At 45.0% G+C, this 23162-nt stretch overlaps 1 protein-coding gene across 4 annotated transcripts in view; it reads right to left on the bottom strand.

Moving 5' to 3' along the window:
- HEPHL1 (hephaestin like 1) overlaps nt 1–23162 on the bottom strand; it is a 104277-nt gene that overhangs the window by 27692 nt on the left and 53423 nt on the right. For 3 of the 4 annotated variants that reach the window (XM_048843133.2, XM_048843142.2, XM_048843161.2), the window contains 5 exons: nt 21441–21663; nt 19926–20065; nt 18937–19096; nt 13155–13235; nt 12912–13071 (listed from right to left, as the gene is read on the bottom strand). In XM_048843133.2, coding sequence (XP_048699090.2) covers nt 12912–13071; nt 13155–13235; nt 18937–19096; nt 19926–20065; nt 21441–21663 — 764 coding nt within the window. The remainder of the gene's footprint in view (nt 1–12911; nt 13072–13154; nt 13236–18936; nt 19097–19925; nt 20066–21440; nt 21664–23162) is intronic. The other variant, XM_048843152.2, reaches the window with a different exon arrangement.

Raw genomic sequence — 23162 nt, 5'->3', positions numbered from 1 at the left:
GGAGATTCCACCACCTCCGTAGGTAACGCATTCCAGTGTTTCACCACCCTCCTAGTGAAAAAGTTTTTCCTAATATCCAACCTAAACCTCCCCCACTGCAACTTGAGACCATTACTCCTTGTTCTGTCATCTGCTACCACTGAGAACAGTCTAGATGCATCCTCTTTGGAACTCCCTTTCAGGTAATTGAAAGCAGCTATCAAATCCCCCCTCATTCTTCTCTTCCGCAGACTAAATAATCCCAGTTCCCTCAGTCTCTCTTCATAAGTCATGTGCTCCAGCCCCCTAATCATTTTTGTTGCCCTCCGCTGGACGTTTTCCAATTTTTCCACATCCTTCTTGTAGTGTGGGGCCCAAAACTGGACACAGTACTCCACATGAGGCCTCACCAATGCCGAATAGAGGGGAATGATCATGTACCTCAATCTGCTGGCAAAGCTCCTACTTATACAGCCAAAAATGCCGTTACCCTTCTTGGCAACAAGGGCACACTGTTGACTCATATCCAGCTTCTCATCCACTGTAACCCCTAGGTCCTTTTCCGCAGAACTGCTGCCTAGCTGCTCGGTCCCTAGTCTGTAGAAGTGCATGGTATTCTTCCGTCCTAAGTGCAGGACTCTGCACCTGTCTTTGTTGAACCTCATCAGATTTCTTTTGGCCCAATCCTCCAATTTGTCTTGGTCCCTCTGTATCCTATCCCTACCCTCCAGCATATCTACCACTCCTCCCAGTTTAGTGTCATCTGCAAACTTGCTGAGGGTGCAATCCACACCATCCTCCAGATCATTAATGAAGATATTGAACAAAACCGGCCCCACGACCAACCCTTGGGGCACTCCGCTTGATACCGGCTGCCAACTAGGAATGGAGCCATTGATCATTACCCGTTGAGCCGGAAAATCTAGCCAGCTTTCTATCCACCTTATAGTCCATTCATCCAGCCCATACTTCTTTATTTGCTGGCAAGAATACTGCGGGAGACCGTACCAAAAGCTTTGCTGAAGTCAAGGAATAATATGTCCACTGCTTTTCCTTCATCCACAGAGCCAGTTGTCTCATCATAGAAGGCAATTAGGTTAGTCGGACACGACTTAGAATCATAAAATAGAATAACAGGTTTGGAAGGGACCTCAGGAGGTCATCTAGTCCAACACCCTGCTCAAAGCAGGACCAATCCCCAATTTTTTTTTTCTTGCCATTGGTGAATCCATGCTGACTTTTCCTGATCACTTTCCTCTCCTCTAAGTGCTTCAGAATTGATTCCTTGAGGACCTGCTTCATGATTTTTTCAGGGACTGAGGTGAGGTTGACTGGCCTGTAGTTCCCCGGATCCTTCTCCTTCCCTTTTTTAAAGGTGGGCACTACATTAGCCTTTTTCCAGTCATCTGGGACCTCCCGCAATCACCATGATTTCAGCGGGACCAGCCATTGTGGGACCACTCTCTCCAGCAATCATCCTGTGCAACTGTTTTGTGCACTGGGGTTCTCTGCATGGAAGGAATGAAGAAAAGGAATTCTTCCCCAGAGATTTGGGGGGGGGGGGGGAATCAATCTGCAGCCAATACTCCAGCTTAATGACTGACGTAGACTCCATCATCCTAAAGTTTTCCTACAGGAGAAGAGGAGCTGGAGGAAGAGCAGGAGGATCTATGAAGTGGCAAATCCTCCATCCCACCCTACCCCACCTATACCCAACCCCTATGCAATCTCCTGAAAGGGGTCCCCTTGAAATAGGAGAGGAGCAGTATGTCACTCAAAGTGTTTAAAACCAGGAAAAGTATGAATAAATGGATATCAGGAACAGGTACATCTCTCTTCAATCTGTGAGTGGTAAGAAAACTTTGCCTCATCCTATCAGACTCAGACCTAGTCATGGTGACTTTAACTCATGTGTTCATGACTTCTTGATTATTGCAACTCATTATACTTAGGAATGAAGCCACACAGACTGGAAGAGCTGCAACTGGAACAGAGTATGGCAGTCCACCTGATAGGCAACACACGTGAGCACCATGAGTACATCCCCCAATACTTCAATTTCTGCAGAGGCTCTCCATTGAATTCAAAATCTAATTCAGGCTCTCAATGATTACAGATTGAGTTGTGGTTGCTCAACACTTCCGAAATTTAGGCTCTAGGAGTCTAAAGCTGGGGACCCAGAACTGAGGCACTCACTGATACAGGCCACTTTTGGAATAAACTTTTTTTCTGATGCAGTTTCCTAATCTGCAGAGGTGGATAATAATACTTAAGCACACTCTGCCACGCATTTTGTAACCAAAAACTACATACTTTTTAAACTGTAAGTTAATGTTATCCTTAGGACTTGGAAAGCCCCTCAGTCATTTCTTAGAAATTAAAAGAATCTGCTGTTAAAATAGCAAGAATGAAGAAGCAGAAAATTATCACTTAAAGATTCTTGAAAAGGAGGTTCAAAAATATGGACCCATGAAGCATGTTTGTGAGCTGTCTTGTTCTGACATGGATCTGTCCATTACAAACTTCAAATAAACAATACATAAAATTTTCTAAGAATGCAGGTTCCATAATTCTGGGAAATCTGTGAGATAATCAGAAAACTGAGCCTTTGTAATGCAGGAGCCAGATTAATATTCTCAAATAATACCATTTCTTCAGAAAATACTGACTTCAGTGGGAAATTTGACGTGAATTTACTAAATACACTTGTTCACTGACACCAGGTCATCTCTACACTATGGGTGCTACACATGGGCAGCAGGTGAACCCCTGCTTTGGGGAGGCTAGCCCGCTGGCCATGCTCCTTCCGCCCGAGGCCCGCCCCCCCCCGTAACAGGAGGAGCCCTGATGGCCCCACCCACTACTGAGGAGCCCACCCCAGCCATGCTGCCGCCCCCACTGAGCCGAGCTGCCACTCCCCCCTCCCCCGCAGCTGCTGGCATCCTCGAGCCACTGGGCGAAACTGCTCCCCGGGACGGGCCGAGAGCCCGGCCCTGCCAAGCACGGGTCCGAGCCGCTGGCCCCTGTGAGCTGGGATGCTGGGCCGAGCCTCCAGCCCTGCCGGGCCGAGCCATCCCCCTATCCTCCATGAACTGATCTAGTTCTTTTTTGAACCCTGTTATAGTCTTCACCTTCACAACATCCTCTGGCAAAGAGTTCTACAGATTGACTGTGCGTTGTGTGAAGAGATACTTCCTTTTGTTTGTTTTAAACTTGCTGCCTATTAATTTCATTTGGTGACCTGTAGTTTTAAAAATAGATAGAATAGCTAGCCCTTTCGCCACTAAAGCCTAGAATGACTTTCTGGAAGGCTCAGGCTTATGGCCCACTTACGACATTATAGTGAATAAAGCCTAGGGGCAGAGTGCTTAGTACCGTGAGTGGCTCCATGACTTTCAGTGGGATTACTCACAGAAGTAAAGTTACTCACATGAGCATTTGCAGGATCAGGCCTTCAACTATTACCAGTAACTGAGCACAAGTTTGTCCAATTAACAGCTTTGCTTAAGACCAGATTGCACCTTGCCCTTGTGGGGGGATGTTGGTAGACGCACAAAAGCTTTCCCCAATGAAGCCCTGCCAATGGCCAGCCATAGTCACTGCATTTGAGGGACCACAGAGACCGATCCCTCTGTGCACACCCCAGGAAGAGAAATCTCCTCAAAGGAAGAGGAGAAGGAGGAAGGACTAGAGCAGGCTAAGCACAGGATTAGGGATAGCATGCTTATCTGGAAGTTCAGGGATGGATGGATTGTGTCTCCCCATGGTGAAATCCCTTGCTGAGCTCCCATCGGGGTATCAGCTCTATGAATCTACTCAAGACTGAGTTATAAAGGCACAATATAGCCCTTCATAGCCAAGTATTGTAAATTAATAGATTAGTATCTGTTGCCCTTTCATCAATCCGAGGAACATCTCATTCAATGAGAAGAGTAACATGGGGCCTGTAGAAATCAATAGCAGAGAGTGTGTTGTTAAAAAAAAGAGGTGGCAGTTATTTCAGTGCACTGCGCTACTAAAATCTTGTTTAGAAGAATATTACATTAATGACAGACAGTGAAAGTAAGGAGAGTCACAGATTAGGATGAAACATAAAAGAGAGACGATGGTCCAGTGGTTAAGGTGCTAGCATAGGACTTGGGAGACCCAGCTTCTCTCTTCCATTACAGACCTTGGTCAAGCCACTTAAGGCCCAGATCCTCAAAGGTAAATAAGCACCTAACTACCATTGATTTTAATGGGAGTTAAGTGCCTAAATACCTTTGAGGAGCTGGGCCTTAGGGAACTGATGCACAGAGAGGCTATCTGTAAAATGGGGATATTAGCACTTCCCTGCCTCAGAGGGGAGTTGTGAGGATAAATATGTTAAAGATTGTGGAGAGAGTCCAGAGAAGAGCAACAACAATGATTAAAGGTCTAGAAAACATGACGTATGAGGGAAGATTGAAAAAATTGGGTTTGTTTAGTCTGGAGAAGGGAAGACTGAGAGGGGACATGATAACAGTTTTCAAGTACATAAAACATTGTTACAAGGAGGAGGGAGAAGAATTGTTTTTCTTAACCTCTGAGGAAAGGACAAGAAGCAATGGGCTTAAATTGCAGCAAGGGTGGTTTAGGTTGGACATTAAGAGTAGAGAGGTTATTTTATCTCTGTATTTGGCACTGGTGCAACCACTGCTGGAATACTGTGTCCAATTCCTAACTGTCAGAGTGATTAAGCACTGGAATAAATTGCCTAGGGATGCTGTGGAATCTCCATCATTGGGGATTTTTAAGAGCAGGTTGGACAAATACCTGTCAGGGATGGTATAGATAATACTTAGTCCTGCCTTGAGTGCAGGGGACTGGACTAGATGACCTCTTGAGGTCCCTTCCAGTTCTATGATTCTATGATTGTGAGATGCACAGATACCATAGTAATGAAGGTCATAAGAATACCCATGACAGTTTACCAAAGTCCAACAGGGAACATTAATAAGGCTGTAAATCTAATTTACAATATTTTTTCCAAGAGTGAGCACAATAAAGTGTTATATTTGAATTAAACAGAAAGAAAACAAAGGTTGTAATCTCTGCTCCTATCTAGATTGTCATTTAATGAATCAGACATAGGCACACATTCCAGTGTCTGAGATATGCACAAATATTAGATAATCTTTCTTCAGCAGTGTAATAAAGCCCCATGTCTGCCTCTGTCAGTGTGTAAATTGTGGGCCATCTCCAGGCGTCATTATATGCATGGAATGCCTATTGAATTCAATGAGAATTTTTCATGTGAATTGATATACCTAGTTCAGAGATTATAAAGCCAGAAGGGACCCTGTAATCACCTGGTCTCACCTCCTGTATAGCACAGACACAGAACATCTAATCTTGATTTAAAAATTGTCAGTAATGGAGAATCCACCACAACCCTTAGTATACTGTTCCAACAGTTAATTACTCTGACCATTAAAAGGTATGCCTTATATCCAGTCTGAATTTGTCTAGCTTCAACTTCCAGTCCTTGGATCATGCTCTACCTCTCTCTGCTAGATTGAAGTACCCATTATTAACTATTTGTTCCCCATGTACATACTTACAGTCTATAACCAAGTCACTTCTTAACCTTCTTTTTGTTAAGCTAAATAGATTGAGGTCCTGGAGTCTACCACTATAAGGCATGTTTTATAATCCTTTAATCAGTCTTGTGACTCTTCTCTGAACACTCGCCAATTTATCAATATCCTTCTTAAATTGTGCAAACTAGAATTGGACACAGTATTCCAGCAGTGGTTGCACCAGTGCCAAATACAGAGATAAAATAACCTTTCTACTCCTGCTTGAGCTTCCCCTATTTAGGCATCCCAGAACTGCATTAGCTCTTTTGGTCACACCATCACATGTTCAGCTGATTATCCACCACAACCCCCAAATCTTTGTCAGAATCACTTACTGCTTCCCTTTTGTAACCATATGTAACCTTCAGCCCTTCTGAGTGACAAAAACTTATCAGTCTAGGAAGTATTTTGATGGAACAATACAAAGGCTGACAAACCAAAAATTTCACCATGTTCCTAAAAATGACATTTCTATCAGCATTTTCTGAAGCCTGAAGTGCAGTGCACTTGTAGTCATCCAAACCTATTTACATCAAAGCCAAACTATTAGTTTTAATTATTCAGAGACATTCCTCTCCCATGCTCCCTGAAGAGTCTCACGTCTGGGTACAGTCAGTAACAAAGAAACCGCTCAATTTCCTATTGTGATACAGAGATGTTTTAGTTTCTCTCTCCCCCCAGTTATTTCCTTAGGAAGGGTACTTTAATTTTATACAGCACGTGTTTACTCTGACCTCTGACCAGCGAATGTCTGACGCTGGATACAATTTGTATGAAATAAACTCGGTTCTTAATTATTGTGGGTGAGGCATCACCAGCGCGTGCAGTACGCCAGGAAAGACGAACTGACTGAATAGCATCATTCCCTAAAACCCACTGAGGGGTTCCTAATATGGAGACAAAACCAAATCTGCTGCAGACCGGGAGAAAGGCCAGCGGCTTGGGGCTGAATCCCAGGTCAGCAGGACCATCAGACCCAGCATAACCCAGAGCTGTCAACACACACACACGAGGTTTCCGAAGGGCCAAGCAAGCCCCCGCAGCCTTCCCAACGCAGCGGGGCTCCGCGCGCGCGGCTGGAGCCCAGACGCTCCGCGGGGCCGAGGCGTGCGCGGGTCGGGAAGCCGCGGCGGGGCTGCGAGCGCCGCTGGCCGGCCGGGACGCTGGCCGGGCGCCAGGCTGCGGGGCCGGCCCGGCCGGGGGCGCGGTTACCTATGGAGATCTCCTGCGCGAAGGCCAGCGAGATGAGCAGCAGGGGCAGCCCCACGGCGACGCAGGTGACCAGCTTGTCCAGCGCCAGCTCCAGCCGCAGCCCCTTGTACTTGGGCTCGGAGGGCTCCTTCAGCAGGAAGTCGGAGAAGACGTACTCGGTGGCGATGTGGGCGATGGCCATGGCGAGCACGGGCCGGACCGGACCGGACCGGACAGGGGGCGCCCTCTGCACCCCGCGGGCCTGGGAGCGCCCGGCACGCAGCCGGCCCCGCTCCTTTCGCTTTGCTTCCTGCTCGCGCCTGCCCCCGGCGCCCCGCCCGGCTCCCGCTCTTTGTCCGGCTCGCGTCCCCCCTCCCTCCGAGTGGGGCCGCGGCGCCGCCTGCCCCTCCCCAGGCAGCGCGCCCGGCTCTCGGGCCCTCGCGCCGCAGCCGGCCCAGGGCGGGAAGGAGGCGGGGCCGGGGGTAGCTCCGGGTGTGGCCCTCAGAAAGGGGGCGGGCGGTGGCAGCATTGGGCCCCGCTGGCTGGGCGCAGGGGTAGGGGCGGTGGCAGGATTGGGCCCACCCAGGCGTGGCCCGGGCAATATCTGGTCCATGCCCTAGAACCGTCCCCGTGGCCCTAACTTAGATAGGAGCGTCTGGGTTGGTGGCGTGGGTGCCCCAAGCCCCATCCCTCCACCCAAACAATCTTGTGAATCTTCCTCCTTGTGGTTATGGGGATGAGGGCCTCCCTGCCTGTCCCATCTTGTAGAAAGATGCAGTATCAGAGGCCAATGGGCCTGATGCTCCAGTCACAATGGTTTTAAGCCAAGGTAGTTTCCACTGATTTTGGTGAAGTTACTCCTGGTTTATAGCAGTGGGAGCGGAGAAGCAAGCCAGAGATCTCATGTGGGGGAGATTAGAGTAGAGCTCTGAGGGCCAGATTCATTCTCCACAGATAAATTGTGGGAGCCTGCACTGAATTTAGGCTAAAAGGTGCTGAGCCTCGGCACCGCTACACTTGGCAGTTCAGAGCCCCAGCACCTCTAGGCGTGCTGCATCAGTTATGAATGTAGAAAAATTACTTGAGCCCCAGCACCTCTGTCATTACAAATTAAACCCTGGGTTACTCCCAGTGCTTCGTACAAGTTGCATCCTGTATTTGTACTGCCACCTGGCTACTCTCCAGCCTGTAATACCCAGTAGAAAGTATGTGGAATGGCAACTAGCTATGACTGAATGTTAATATCTTATTTGTACAGGGAGAGAAAAGAAAATTCTCCCATCTAAACCATCTGATCTCTGGCTTCAAAGGTCCACTAACTTTCTGTGGGAATTTTTGTTTTTGGATTGAATCCAGTGAACTCCTTTCCCTTGTTTTTATGGGATAACTCCTGCTTTCTGCACAGCCAGAGGGCCCAGGAGGCAATGGAACCAGACTGCATGTGTTACCGGTTCATTGATTTTTAAGGGGCAACCCACTTTCATATAATAAAAATCTCAGAAATTAATGATGAAAATGACCAAGATGTCAAGTGCTCTGGCATGCAGAACCCTATTCACTTCAACTGAAGTTCCACACACAGAATGTTTGTGGGATCAAGATCCTAACAAGACAGCTAACCCACCCTCCTTGTCAGTGTAGGATTGTAGCATCCACTACAAGGCAGGGATGGTATCTATCTCTGCTTTTGTTTGGAAAGAGCCTAGCACATTTTGGGTATTACCACAAGCTAAACAATGAATAGGTAAATAAATATTCTCCAGTTCAGCTATAAATGATTTGGTGAGAGGGGCTTCTTCCTAAAGTTTGACAGAACTTAGCATTAAAACATTTTCCGGATATTCAGCCTAAAATTTGAAGGTACAGGGAGACCTGCTGTCCTTGAGGGCTTGTTTGGGATTTGCATCTGAAGTGAGAATGCTATGCTATTCTAACAAAGCTCCTGGAGAAAATTGGGGCACCCTATATTGCTAGGTGCAGTACACACATGCAATAAAAAGTCAGACTCTGCCACTAAAAGCTTACACTCTTAGCATATGGTGAGAGAGAAAAAATAAGCAGGGAGGGAAAGTGGGGAAGGACAAGGTAACAGTGAAACTATAATGTTTGGTACACTAACAGCATGAAGCTTTGCAGTTATGTTGAAGACATTTTGGAATACCTCATCTCTGTTCCACCACAACCACCCAATTCAAATAAAAAAGAGTTTCTGTATTAAAGAAGCTGTCAGAAGGTTCATACAAATGGTAATTGTTTTATTATTAATACATTAAAATTTTAAACCTTATATAAAAGGCTAAATTATACCATTCAGATATTTTATTATTCTGTTTTAAACATCAAACACATATACGGAAAACAGAAATAAAAATACCAAAATAATGTTGATTTATTTATGGTGCATGATGGGTGAAAGCCTTAACTCTATTTGTATATAGTACACAAGAATTCTGGACACATGAATAGTATTTAACAAAGAACAAGACACCTCAATGCTAGTGGTTACATAGTGGAAAGAAACTAGTGTTTAGAATGTCTGTGGTTCCCTGAATGGTATTAGGTTTAGCCAGCTATAAAGGAAGCTTTAAAAGTAATGATTGAAGGAGTGTTTGTGGTACAATGTACAGTAAAAGCTGTTTTATCCGGCACTTCACCAGCTGGAAAGCTCTATAAACCAGCATTTCTGATCCTCAGTGAAATTCTGGTTTATAGTCCAGTTGGCGTGGAGACGGCAGGGGGTTGGGGCGCAGGAGGGGGTGTGGAGCGCAGGCTCTGGGAGGGAGTTTGGGCGTGGGAGGGGGCTCGGGGCAAAGGGTTAGGGCATGGGAGGCGGTACAGGGTGCCAGATCTGGGAGGCGCTCATCTCGTGTGGCTCCCCACAAGCGGCGACCTGTCCCAGCTGCTCCTAGGTGGAGGTGCAGGAGGCAGCTCTGTGCACTGCCTCCGCCCACAGGTGCTGCCCCCGCAACTCCCATTGGCTGTGGTTCCCAGCCAATAGGAGCTGCAGAGCTAGTGCTCGGGGCAGGATGGAGGCAGCACGTGGAGCTGCCTTCCGTGTCTCCGCCTACGAGCAGCCAGGACAGGTTGCCACTTGTGGCGAGCTGCTTGAGGTGAGCATCCCCTAGATCTAGCACCCAGCACCCTGCACCCCGCACCCCATCCTGTGCTCCACCCCACTGCCCTGAGCCATCTCCCATGCCCCAACCCCTGCCCTGAGCCCCCTCCCGCACCCAAATTCCCTCCCAGCGCCCGCGCCCTGCACCCCCCTCCCACACCCAAACTCCCTCCCTCTTATTTAACCCTCATTTTTCACTTACCAGCACCTCCCATTTCCCCAACATGCCGGATAAAACAGCTTTGACTATAATTGCTATCCTAATTCTGAGCCCAGTCCTGTAATTTTAACTCACAGAAGTCATTGTTCTTGCAGGACTTCTTGAATGAGTAATGGTTGCAAGATCAGACCTCTTATCTAGAAAGCTTTTTGTTTTGCTTTTTAAAGAACCAGAAGAAAACAAAAGAATCAAGGAAACACTGAGAAATACCCCACACCTCAAGGATTTTGTTTAACACCTTTTATCTGTTGGTGATCTTGGCATTAATCCAGAACACCATTAACCTATGTTCAAAGTGACTGTCGGTAAAGTTCCCTACAAGGGCATAGCATATTTTTAAATACAGAAGAGAAAAAATGACATTATGCACCAACTCGAGTTTACGCTGAAAATCAAACTCAGTTAAATTATTTCACAGATAAAAGATTGCTTTAGTTTTGGAGTTCATCCACCAAGGTTGTAAGTGATATGAACATCCTTGTGGCAGAAATAAACAATAGGTCATTCAAAATGAGCTGTAAACATTAAAGTATCACTATATATAAGGCCTGATTCTACGCCCTTATTAACACTGAGGGCTTGTCTACATTACCTGCTAGATCGACAGCGGGGATTGATCCAGCGGGGATCGATTTATCATGTCTAGTTTAGACGCGATAAATCAACCGCCAAGCACTCTCCCGTCGACTCCGCTTCCGCTTCTCACTCCGGCGGAGTACCGGTGTCAACGGGGGAGTGTCAGCCGTGTACTTACCACAGTGAAGACACCGCGGTAAGTAGATCCAAGTATGTTGACTTCAGCTATATTTTTCACGTAGCTGAAGGTGCATAACTTAGATCGATCGCCCTCCTGCCCAGTGTAGACCGGGCCTGAGTAAGTACTTGACTTCCTGAGTAGTCTCATTGAAATCAGGGAGTAAGCTACTACTCAGTGTAAGTATAGGTCACAGAATCAAGCCCACAATAAGAAGTAGTTATAAAACCAGATGACTTTCTCTTTAGTAACCCAAGGCCAGATTTTTGCTGTGTTTTGGGGGCCAGAATTTTAAAGGTATTTAGGTACCTAAAGATGCAGATAGGCACCTTGCTACCTAATTCAATGGTAGTTAGGCTGCTAAATGCTTTTAAAAAAATACCAGATGCCTATCTGCATCATTAGATGCCTAAAAGCCTTTAAAATTTTGGCCCCCAAACAGAAATCTCATTTAATAGGGTAAAGGAAGAGAACTCCTAAACTTTTGGTAGATTCAGTGGGCCAGATTCTGTTCTCAGATTGTGTCAATCCATAGTATCTCCAGTGAATCAATTGATTTGTTCCAGATTTACACTAGCACACGCAGAATCTGGCACACTGAAAATAGTTCAACATAGCACTACCCAATAGAGATCCCATTTAGCAACTGTTTTATCACAGAGGCTATGGGCCAAATTCTGCCCTCACATACACCCATGCAAACCCATTGCACTCAGTGGAAACGCAAAGATGATGTACTGAACTTGAGAGCATAAAAAGTAATACGCAGGACCAAATTAAGCACAGATTCTGTTAAAATCTCTTTAAAGTCAATAGGTTTGTACACATATTTGAGAGTAATTCCGCAAATTAGAGCTGTGTAAAATTTTCATTACAAAACCAAGGCCATGCAAATCTCACCTGTTTTGGGTTCATTAAGAGTTACTGTCTGTGGCCTGATCCAAAGCTATTGAAGTCCATAAGAGTCTTTACATAGACTTCAGTGGGCTTTGGATCAGGCTCCTCCTCCTGCTCACATTGACTATAGGGGAAGTCCAGTGAGCCCTAGAAAGTAAACCCAGGTGGGTTAACATGTTCACTGATGCTTGTCCATCTTTTGAGGGAATCTAAGGCCAATAATAGGTTTGCATAAAAAGAAATGTCTGGGCTTTATTGTGGGTTTGACTAGGTTTCTCAGTGTGTTTTACTGTTTATTTGAACCAGAATCTCCAAGCACAATGAACATGAACTGAAACTGGAGAAAAGGTTTGCATAAACCCTCTACCCTGTTGAGTTTCTCATTGCTCCAGTCGCAACTCAATTCAAATTCTAAAAATAATATTGTTTGGCTACACTTTACAGCATTAAAAGAATCAGAAGCCGAATGCATTTTATCAGCTCTCAGAGCCAAATCCTGCTTGCCTAACTCAAGTGAGCAATCTCATTGATATCAGTGGGACCTCTCAAATATAAGGGCAGGTCTACGCTACTGCTTATGTTGATATAACTTACGTTGCTCAGGGGTGTGAAAAAGCCACCCCCCCGGGTGATGCAAGTTACACCAATCTAAGCGCCGGTGTGTCCTGAAATTAAGCAGGTAACACTACATTGGTGGGAAACGCTCTCCCACCAACATAGCTCTCACGGAGGTGGAGTAATTCTGCCGACAAGAGAGCGCTCTCCCGTTGGCATAGAGCATCGTCACCAGATGCGCTACAGCAACAGAGCTGCATTGATGCAGCTGTGCCGATGTAGCACTTCTAGTGTACACTAGCCCTAAGTCTGAGCCTGCTCCCATTGAATTCAATGGCACAACTCACACTGACTTCAACAGAGCAGAATCAGGCTGCAAAGACAAGCAGTGTACGGTCATCAGGTCCTAAGCCTGCAGTCTGTGTCACACGTGACTTATGGCTACAGGATTGGGCTCTCTCTTTGTAAACTTCACAAACATATATCTTGCCTCAAATATACCAACAATATACAATGAAATCCAACAGAGCTCTAGAAATGGTCCCCAAAATACAGATTTACAGGGAATCAGTTGGGAGCGCACACTGGGGTTGCACAGACCTGTAGTATGTCCTTTTTCTCTGACAAGTGATGAGGATGATGAGGGTTAATACTGTTGCCAGAAGAACAAGTCCAACAGAAAAAAGGGCTATGAGTGTTGAGCTAGCTTCTCCTGCACCCAGAGCTTTGCCTAAGAATTTTATTCCTTCTCTGTCACCACCTGTCAAAACGAGAAATAGCGTATGAGAAGTCTGTACACCCAGCGGCTTAAGTTTATATTATTTAAATAAAATGGATCCATACCCTTTACAGTATCCTGGTGTTTTACATTAATTGAGTCATATGCTGTGGTTGTTACTCCTCCTTCTAAAGGAACGTTGTTGTCTGTGTAAAAAAATTAAAGCTTACCTAGGCTGAAAATAGGATAAAGCAGCAGATTTTAGTGGTCTGAAAAAACAGTGAATGCGTCATTTATTCTACGTGGGTAACTCAAATAGAATTTCTGATTAGGCCAACAAAATTTCGTGCAGAGCTCAAGGGTAGTTGGATAGTTTTAAGGGCAAAATTTCCCTTTCTTATGTAAGCAGGAAGAGGACTTCAGTAGCTGATCTAGGTGAGCCTGGGTGCTCAGCATGATGGGATTGCTTGCCCAAATGATCACTTTTGGCTGGTGTTGGATCCCCAGTCCCCTTGTTATTGGGGCAGGAGTAATAAAGGGTTGTTATCTTTGCTTGAATCGAGGACAGCAGAACTGTACTTGGCATAGCCCTATGGATGGAGTCACCCTGAACTAAATGGCACTCACTAGGTAGGGGACATGGGTTCCACAGCCCAGTGAGTTAAGAAAAAGTGGATATAGACATTTGTATCTGGTGGTGTGGGCCTTGCTTAGTGGCCATTGATATTATTTGACTGTTCTTTTCTCCATTATGTAATAAAAGAGCTAATTTAGATTTACTTGAGAGTCTTGTTACATGCTGCAGAACTGAAATCACTGATATCTAGGTCTAAGTATTAGATCTGCTTTGGGATAGTGTCTCTGATGCAAGAGACTGCTCAGTGTACAACAGCAGTGAGGGTCCCTCACCAAGAATTGCAATCGTTGAGAGCTGTGTTAAGTGGTGGGCTGTGAAGACATTTTGGTGATGGCCAGCAGGGTAGCTGGTGGAGAGGTGCAGTGATTGGCAGAGTGGCTGGTGGAGAGGGCCAGAGCAGAGCCCTCCAGAGAGGCTTGGTGATTGAGCAGCTGGCAGAGAGAGGTAGTGCGTGAGTGCCTGAGCAGCAGAGCATGTAAAGTACCTCCTTGCCCTCCCACTCCAATCAGGGCAGGAGGTGAACTCTGCAGATGCACCTCTGAACTCTGAGCCTGCGCTGACCAAGGACAGCAACTGTGAGTGGGGTGCAGAGAAGGGATGGGCATGTTAAAGGGACTTTTGGGTTGTTGGACTTAAGAACCTGAGGAGAAAAGGACACTGCCCAACTTACCTGGGGTTGGGTCTTTTGCTCATGGTCTATGTTTATGAACCCTGTTTGCGGTGCTTCCCCAATTTAATGCTGAGTTACTTCCCTCCTTTTATTTTATTTTATTTTTTTGCTACACTCAGACTCTGTGCTTGCGAGAGAGGAAATATTGCCTCTTAGAGGCACCCAGGGCGTGGTGTGTAATTGTCCCAGGTCACTGGGTGGGGGCTCGAGACCGTTTTGTGTTGTATTGTTGAAAAGGAACCCCTAGATACTGAACCCAGCCCTTGTTGTTGCCAGCTCTGACTTATAAACAGCAGAGATCTCTGTTGCATTAGTTCTGCATGCTTTCACTCAGATCAATAGAAGTTTCACACCCAGAATAAGTGCAAATTACAGAACGGATTCACATTCGACAGTGAAGGGGAATTTCGGCTTAACCCTTACAATTGCTATTGGCAAAATCCATTGTGTATTCCTCCATCTCCTACGGAGGAGGGGTACAGGAGCCACTGAATGTGCTGTAGCAGCTGTGGAGCACCTGGTCAGGGGAGACTTTCTTTCCCAAGCCCCTGTGGACATTCCCAGAGCACAGTATCATTACCCCAGCTGTGGGCAGGATTTGCCTGATAAACATATTTCCATGTAAGAATGTGCCCCCTGAGAAGAGTTTATAAATTGTCTTTTTACCAGAAATGAAATGAAAATGTTCTCCGCGTGTAAGATTTCCAAATGACTTGATGGGAAAATCTCTCAAGCACAACATGCATTAAATGGGCTTGCTTTTGCATGAGCTGTGTACTCACAATTCCCACTGGAATCAATGGGCATTATTCACTGGCAGGACTGGGTCCAATGTCTGTATCTAATATTCTTCATCACCCTCCCCAGTTATTCCAGCTCACTTGCTATAGGTTTTTACTTCATTTTTTCTAATTTTCTTTTGTTTTAAGACAGCCTTTAAAGAGTAGACAGCTTTTCTTTAGGGCTATATTTTCAGAGAAGCTCAACACTAGAGATGGTTGGAAAATATTTGCTTTTTCCTCCTGTGGAAAGTTTTAAGTTTTGGGCAAGTAACTTGACACTAATTTGTCCCTGCACCAAAACATTTCAATTCTAAAATGCCCCTAGAGTGCCTCATGCTCTCATTCTCCTCTATATGCTGGGCTACCTGGTTGGGCTACATCTTCCATGATGCACCTCGGTATCCCTTCTAGGTGAGGGGAGACAGTGCCTCATAAAAGTCACCTTGCCATGGTACAATATGGTGGATGAAGTCTGGCAGGAAAACCCCCCAGGGTCACAGACAATGGGAGCATGAAGCAGCTGGACTACAATTCCCATGAGGCAGTGCAGCAGCATTTCAGAATAAAAATATTTTTATGTTTGACTGAAAACAGGTGTTCAGTTTGTCGATAAAAGAACGGAACTTTTCTATGTAAAACAGATACCTCGAAAAAAATTAATTTAGTCAAAACCCCAATTTTCCATAAAAAAAACAGTTTTGACAATAAGAAAAGGAGTACTTGTGGCACCTTAGAGACTAACCAATTTATTTGAGCATGAGCTTTCGTGAGCTACAGCTCACTTCATCAGATGTTTACCGTGGAAACTGCAGCAGACTTTATATACATACAGAGAATATGAAACAATACCTCCTCCCACCCCACTGTCCTGCTGGTAATAGCTTATCTAAAGTGATCAACAGGTGGGCCATTTCCAGCACAAATCCAGGTTTTCTCACCCTCCACCCCCCACACAAATTCACTCTCCTGCTGGTGCTAGCCCATCCAAAGTGACAACTCTTTGCATAATCAAGTCGGGCTATTTCCTGCATAGATCAAGGTTTTCTCACATCCCCCCACCCCCATACACACACAAACTCACTCTCCTGCTGGTAATAGCTCATCTAAACTGACCACTCTCCAAGTTTAAATCCAAGTTAAACCAGAACATCTGGGGGGGGGGGGGGTAGGAAAAAACAAGAAGAAACAGGCTACCTTGCATAATGACTTAGCCACTCCCAGTCTCTATTTAAGCCTAAATTAATAGTATCCAATTTGCAAATGAACTCCAATTCAGCAGTTTCTCGCTGGAGTCTGGATTTGAAGTTTTTTTGTTTTAAGATAGCGACCTTCATGTCTGTGATTGCGTGACCAGAGAGATTGAAGTGTTCTCCGACTGGTTTATGAATGTTATAATTCTTGACATCTGATTTGTGTCCATTTATTCTTTTACGTAGAGACTGTCCAGTTTGACCAATGTACATGGCAGAGGGGCATTGCTGGCACATGATGGCATATATCCCGTTGCCAATTGTGCCCACATATCTATTCAGGGGACACCATCACAGGGCCTAATAACATCAGCCACACTATCAGAGGCTCGTTCACCTGCACATCCACCAATGTGATATATGCCATCATGTGCCAGCAATGCCCCTCTGCCATGTACATTGGTCAAACTGGACAGTCTCTACGTAAAAGAATAAATGGACACAAATCAGATGTCAAGAATTATAACATTCATAAACCAGTTGGAGAACACTTCAATCTCTCTGGTCACGCAATCACAGACATGAAGGTCGCTATCTTAAAACAAAAAAACTTCAAATCCAGACTCCAGCGAGAAACTGCTGAATTGGAGTTCATTTGCAAATTGGATACTATTAATTTAGGCTTAAATAGAGACTGGGAGTGGCTAAGTCATTATGCAAGGTAGCCTGTTTCTTCTTGTTTTTTCCTACCCCCCCCCCCCAGATGTTCTGGTTTAACTTGGATTTAAACTTGGAGAGTGGTCAGTTTAGATGAGCTATTACCAGCAGGAGAGTGAGTTTGTGTGTGTATGGGGGTGGGGGGATGTGAGAAAACCTTGATCTATGCAGGAAACAGCCCGACTTGATTATGCAAAGAGTTGTCACTTTGGATGGGCTAGCACCAGCAGGAGAGTGAATTTGTGTGGGGGGTGGAGGGTGAGAAAACCTGGATTTGTGCTGGAAATGGCCCACCTGTTGATCACTTTAGATAAGCTATTACCAGCAGGACAGTGGGGTGGGAGGAGGTATTGTTTCATATTCTCTGTATGTATATAAAGTCTGCTGCAGTTTCCACGGTAAACATCTGATGAAGTGAGCTGTAGCTCACGAAAGCTCATGCTCAAATAAATTGGTTAGTCTCTAAGGTGCCACAAGTACTCCTTTTCTTTTTGCAAATACAGACTAACACGGCTGTTCCTCTGAAACCTGTCATTATGCAAGAGTTTTGACAATAAATTTTCAGTCAGCCTAATCAACATACAACAGCTCCCATTAGTAGCTAAATGTACCATGTTCTATTGGTGTTTAAACAGGAAGCTCTCAGTCTAGCCACAACTCTAGGATCTCAGCATCTACCTAAGGATGATTCCAAAACTCAAAGCTGACGTACACAGTCAAATGGCAACTCTTCGCTGTGCTAACAGCCCAGGCCAACACTGGATGAACTTGTACCACACCTTATGAGAGCTTGATCAGACTGACATTTAGGCTACATTTGCCAGGTATGAAGTCAACATTCCAGAACAATCACTTTGTGTCATAAGCTGTGACAATGATTTATAAAAATAGGCTATTAATGTGTGTAAAGAGGCGTTTAAAAGAGTATGACTTTAGAGCAGAAGTACAATGTACTGAAGCTGCGCCTCCTCCCATTTGACATAAAGATAGTGCTGTGCATTTACAGGGATTCTCCTCAGAAAGGCTCAAAAGACTCCAGTTACTGAGGACCCGATTCTACCAGCCTTATTCACAGGAGTCGTAACTTACTCTAACAATCCCCTGCTCTAATTAAAGAGCCACACTCAATCCAGTATAAAATACTCCCTAGTTTTAAGGGCTGCAGTAATGCTTAAAATTGTCATGTGTCCATTAATTTTTGGTGCCTCTGTTTCTGGGACCCCAACTTGAGACACCTGGTCCCAGGTCCACAAAAGTATTTAAGCTCCAAGCTTCCACTGATTTCAATGGAAGTTAGGTATCTAAATACCTTTGTATATCTGGGCCCGGGTGCCTGATTTTAAGTACTGAGCACCTACATCTTCAGTTGACTTCAACAGAAGCTGAGGAAGCTAACTGGGTTACCATAGAGCTCAGTCTTAGATCTCACTTTTGCGTGATCTAATAGATTTTGTTCATCTCTAATTTCTAACACTTTATGCGCCATATTCACTAGTTGCTTATCTGGTTTAGGCTAGCAGAAACTCTTGTGATAATCCCTGGTGGTAAGACTTGTTGCAGGAGCAGGTTATGGTGACAGAAAGCAACTTCAGTTCCACCTACAGGAGATATAACATCAGCACAATCCCAAGAGTGGTTCCCTTCAAGCACTACCCATTCGAGGAGCTCTTGTGGGATCTCCAAGAGGTTTAAAATCTGCAGAAAGCAGCAGTGATAACACTGCCTGTTCACACTGCAGTGTAGGTCCGCTCCCTGGAACCAGACATTGATGGAGCATGGAAGCATACAGTAATTTACAGATCCCTACACTGGCAGTGCTGATCCAAGCCTTATGTTTCTACCCATCTGCCGTTTATCTGAACAACTGTAATACAGCGCACAGTCACGAAATGGCATTTTCAAATACTATACCTGATTTGCTGATGGTAAAAGTTGTCTCCATGCCAGCATGAATGTGGTCAGCTACGTGACAGTGCAGAAGCCATGTTCCAGGGTTATCTGCTATGAGTTCGATTGTTTGAAACGTCCCAGGGAAAAGGTCATACACATCTGCTCTGTGATCATTATCTGTCTGGGGCAGGACAAAACAGCATCATGAAGACTTCCGTTACTACACCTGAAACAATGCATTCATGTTCTGACTAAACTGTAAGCTTTTTGGAGCAAGGCTGTCCTTGTTATGTGTTTGTACAGTGCCTAGCCCAATGAGGATGGGGCCCCGGAGCAATACAGATTAATACAAATGATTTCACGTGCTACATTAGCAGTATCAATGATGCCCTAAAACACCACACAATGGTATTTGTTTTAAATCAAGCTCTTTAAATAGTTCTTTCAACACATAAATACAGAACACGAGGCTTCACTGAACCCTAGAATAAGCAGGTAAAATTCCCACTGACTTCAATTTGTGTAAACCATCCTCTATTGTCCTGTAGTACATACATACCTTAGCTATTGATATTCATTTATATTTTACCATACAAAGGCATACGAACCATGAGCTTTACAAAATTCTAACTAATTCTGCAGTATTCACATGCAAATCTCCCATTGACAACAGTACGGTATGTTTGTGTGTACAAAGGCTGTGGGATCAGGCTAGAAGCTAGAAGTTTTTGCAAAAGTTTTCCATCAAAATGTAGAATCATAGAATATCAGGGTGGGAAGGGACCTCATGAGGTCATCTAGTCCAACCCCCTGCTCAAAGCAGAACCAATCCTCAAGTAAATCATCCCATCCAGGACTTTGTCAAGCCTGACCTTAAAAACCTCTAAGGAAGGAGATTCCACCACTTCCCTAGGTAACCCATTCCAGTGCTTCACCACCCTCCTAGTGAAAAAGTTTTTCCTAATATCCAACCTAAACCTCCCACACAGCAAAGTAAAGATTTTACCAACCTTGAAGATGAAGGTCTCTGCATGGAAATGGACTGTATGGATATCGATTTCATTTCCCATTCCTATCAAGTACCAGTTTGTGTTTGCACCTTCTTTCATTGTTAGCCCATGGAGATTGTCATAGACCCTTCCATTAATTGCTGAAAGAAGTACAAAGTGAGAGTGATTCACACTAATGGACTAAATGTGCCGAATAAAGAGACAGAATGCTGAGGGTGCTGAAGAGAAACACTTGTTCTTGCTTTCTCTTTGCAGAGACCAAGGACTGGGTTTTCCATTGCCATGAATCATTACTTACATCTGTGTGAAGTGGGTGAAAATGGGAAGTAAAACATTACCAAATCAGACTTCTGCCCTCACTTAGGTCACTGGTAGTGTTTTACACTCACTTTTCACTCACTGGGCCTGATTCATAACTGCATTACTCCAGTTTTGTACCAATGTAAGTCTATTTAAATCCAATGGAGTTATTCCAGCATAAAACAAAAAGAAAAGGAGTACTAGTGGCACCTTATAGACTAACCAATTTATTTGAGCATAAGCTTTCGTAAGCTACAGCTCACTTCATTGGATGCATAAAACAAGTAACAAAGTGGTGAATCAGGGTCACTTTGCAACAGTGCAAATGGCTGCACAAGAAACAAGAAGGTGGAGAATCAGACCCAGGCCTTTAAATGTAAAGGATTCCTAAAGTTGTTGTTCACATCTCAAAGGTTACAGGCAAAGAGACAGTTTGCGTTTCAATTTCAACACAGCACCATAAGCAGTTTTTGCAATGCAGAAGGCAAGTTTTAACCTGTCTTAATATAAAGTGCTTAGTGAGTGGGCTTTGTGCAGGGGACCTACGTGGGGGATGTGGGGATGGAATCCCATTCCAACTGGGAGTAATGTGCAGAAACACAAACTTGGCTTTTCTATGGCTGGTACTACAGCATCCAGTCTGTTCTCTCCCCCACCCAGAGGTTTGGCCAGTCGGTTCTTGCCACTTGGCCCCCAGTTCCCAAACGTCATGATCATGCTGTTGCAAAGTATGCCAACATGGAGCACAACTCTGCAATAACAGGAAGTTATGGAATGGCCTCTCCACATACACTGGTAGTTTGGCTGATTTTTCTGCCCTGAGAACTCTCACAAGGGTGGTGGAGGAGGATTTGGCCCTTAAATAAAAACTGCAAAACAAAGTTAACGAGTGACCCAAGACCAAGAATATATATCTGAATGCTCCAGCTATCAGGGTCTTGAGCCATTCAGCACTAACTCTTAAGAAAACTTCTTTCAAAGTCCTCCAAAGTCTGCTGGATGATTCCAGGTTTGTTGACGCCCAGAATGCACCTTCATTCCTTAGTAGCCATCCAGCCCAATAATGACCTGGTCTACTTCATTTGTGAAGACTGTACAGCAAGATTGTGTAATTGCAAGCCAATTTGACAGTTTTCTGAAAGGATTATATTAAAAAAAAAAGAATTCATTAGTCTCTTGGATAAACTGCTGCTACCACCAATGAAACCTACATACCATGCATGATGTTACCCTCCAGAAAGTCCTCGGTGTGATTAAAGTCATCAGGACACTTATGCAGATACTTTTCAATATTTTCATTCAAATACCAGGACTCATTTTCATCAAAGACCATGAACAGAAGAGCAAATTCACGATCAATCTCTCTCCTTAAACCCTTTTCATTTAGTATTCCTTTTCTGCAAATTACTAGCGGCCCAACCAAACCACTGTAAGTGTCCTGCAATTAGATTTTAAAAAAGACATTATACACAGTACATAATATTGCTATTAACTATAACATTGAGCTATGGTTAAATTAATAATTGTTGATAGTTCACATAACATAACTGAGAAATAAATACAGATATAATATATATCAGTTAGAGCAGAACCTTATATTTTCCCATGGGATAAAGAAATGACTGACAATGACTATGCTTCCTAGAGTTCAGGCATTATATTTCACAGTCAGGACTGTAACATAGTTTTCTACTATAAACTCAAACTTCCAATTTATCTCTGTTTTATAAAACCTTTTAAATAATAGACATAAAAATAATTATTCCAACTCCAGGAGTTGTAACTGCCACCATCTTGTAAGAAGTAAATGAAAAATCTAGTTTCCATTCCTCACACCCAAAATGGATAATAAAGTTTTCTACTACCCAGTTTTTTACTATCCAATTTTGTTTCAATTCAATGTGCACATGGGAGAGCCAGGCAAGAATGCCTGGAGATATCTGCATGTGGAGCACACATCAGTTCAAAAGAATCAAAGCTCTCTCTACACTGCAATCAGAGGTGTGACTGCAGCACCCAAAGACATTCCTGAGCTAGTGAACAGTAGTGAAACTGTGGCAGCACACGCTGTACGAGCCCACCTGGGACATTGGGTACGTACTTGAGCCGCTAGCCTGTGCTGCTGTGGCTTCACTGCTATTGTTCTTTGAGCCAGTTAGCTGCAGTCACACTTCTGATTGTAGACACAGCCTAAGAGACAGAATTTCACAAGAGCATTGAGAGGTTCTGAGTCCTAAACCACTTCATCAAGGTGCCTAAATGGTGCCTAAGCTCTTCTGAAAATCCAACCCCTGCCATGCAACAGGGTCAAGGTGCTGAAAGGAGAATGGGGATCGTCTGCACTGGGAATCCAAATTTCCATCTGATTACTAATCAGTAAACCACAAGCCCTTCTTCCTCTTGGCTTCATGTATTCTGTGCATAGGCGCTGACTCCATAGGTGCTCTGGGGCTGGAGCACCCAGGGGGAAAAATTAGTGGGTGCTCTGCACCCACCGGCAGCCAAGCTCTCCTCCTCCCTGCCCCACCTCCTCCTCTGCCTCCTTCCCTGAGCGCGCCGCGTCCCCACTCCTCCGCCTACCACCCAGCGCTTCCTGCCCGGCTGCCGCCAAACAGCTGTTTGGCTGCTCCGGGAGCTGGCGGGGAGAGGAGCAGGAATGTGGTGCACTCAGGGAAGGAGGTGGGGAAGAGGCAGGGCCGGGGCAGGGATTTGGAGAAGGAGTTGGAATAGGGGCAAGGAGGGGGCGGAGTTGGGGTGGGGACTTTGGGGAAGGCGTTGGAATGGGGGCGGGACCTCATGGAAAAGGGTGGAGTCGGGGTGGGGCCAGGGGCAGAGGTGGGTCAAGCACCCACCAGCAGGAGCACAAGTCGGCGCGTATGATTCTGCGTGCTATTTATGCCTGTCTGTTGCTGCATTTAGTCGACTCAAAAGTCTAAC

This window comes from Caretta caretta, chromosome 1, assembly GCF_965140235.1.
Source record: "Caretta caretta isolate rCarCar2 chromosome 1, rCarCar1.hap1, whole genome shotgun sequence".
NCBI classification, from domain to species: domain Eukaryota; kingdom Metazoa; phylum Chordata; order Testudines; family Cheloniidae; genus Caretta; species Caretta caretta.
This window is presented reverse-complemented; position numbering and strand designations above follow the sequence as displayed.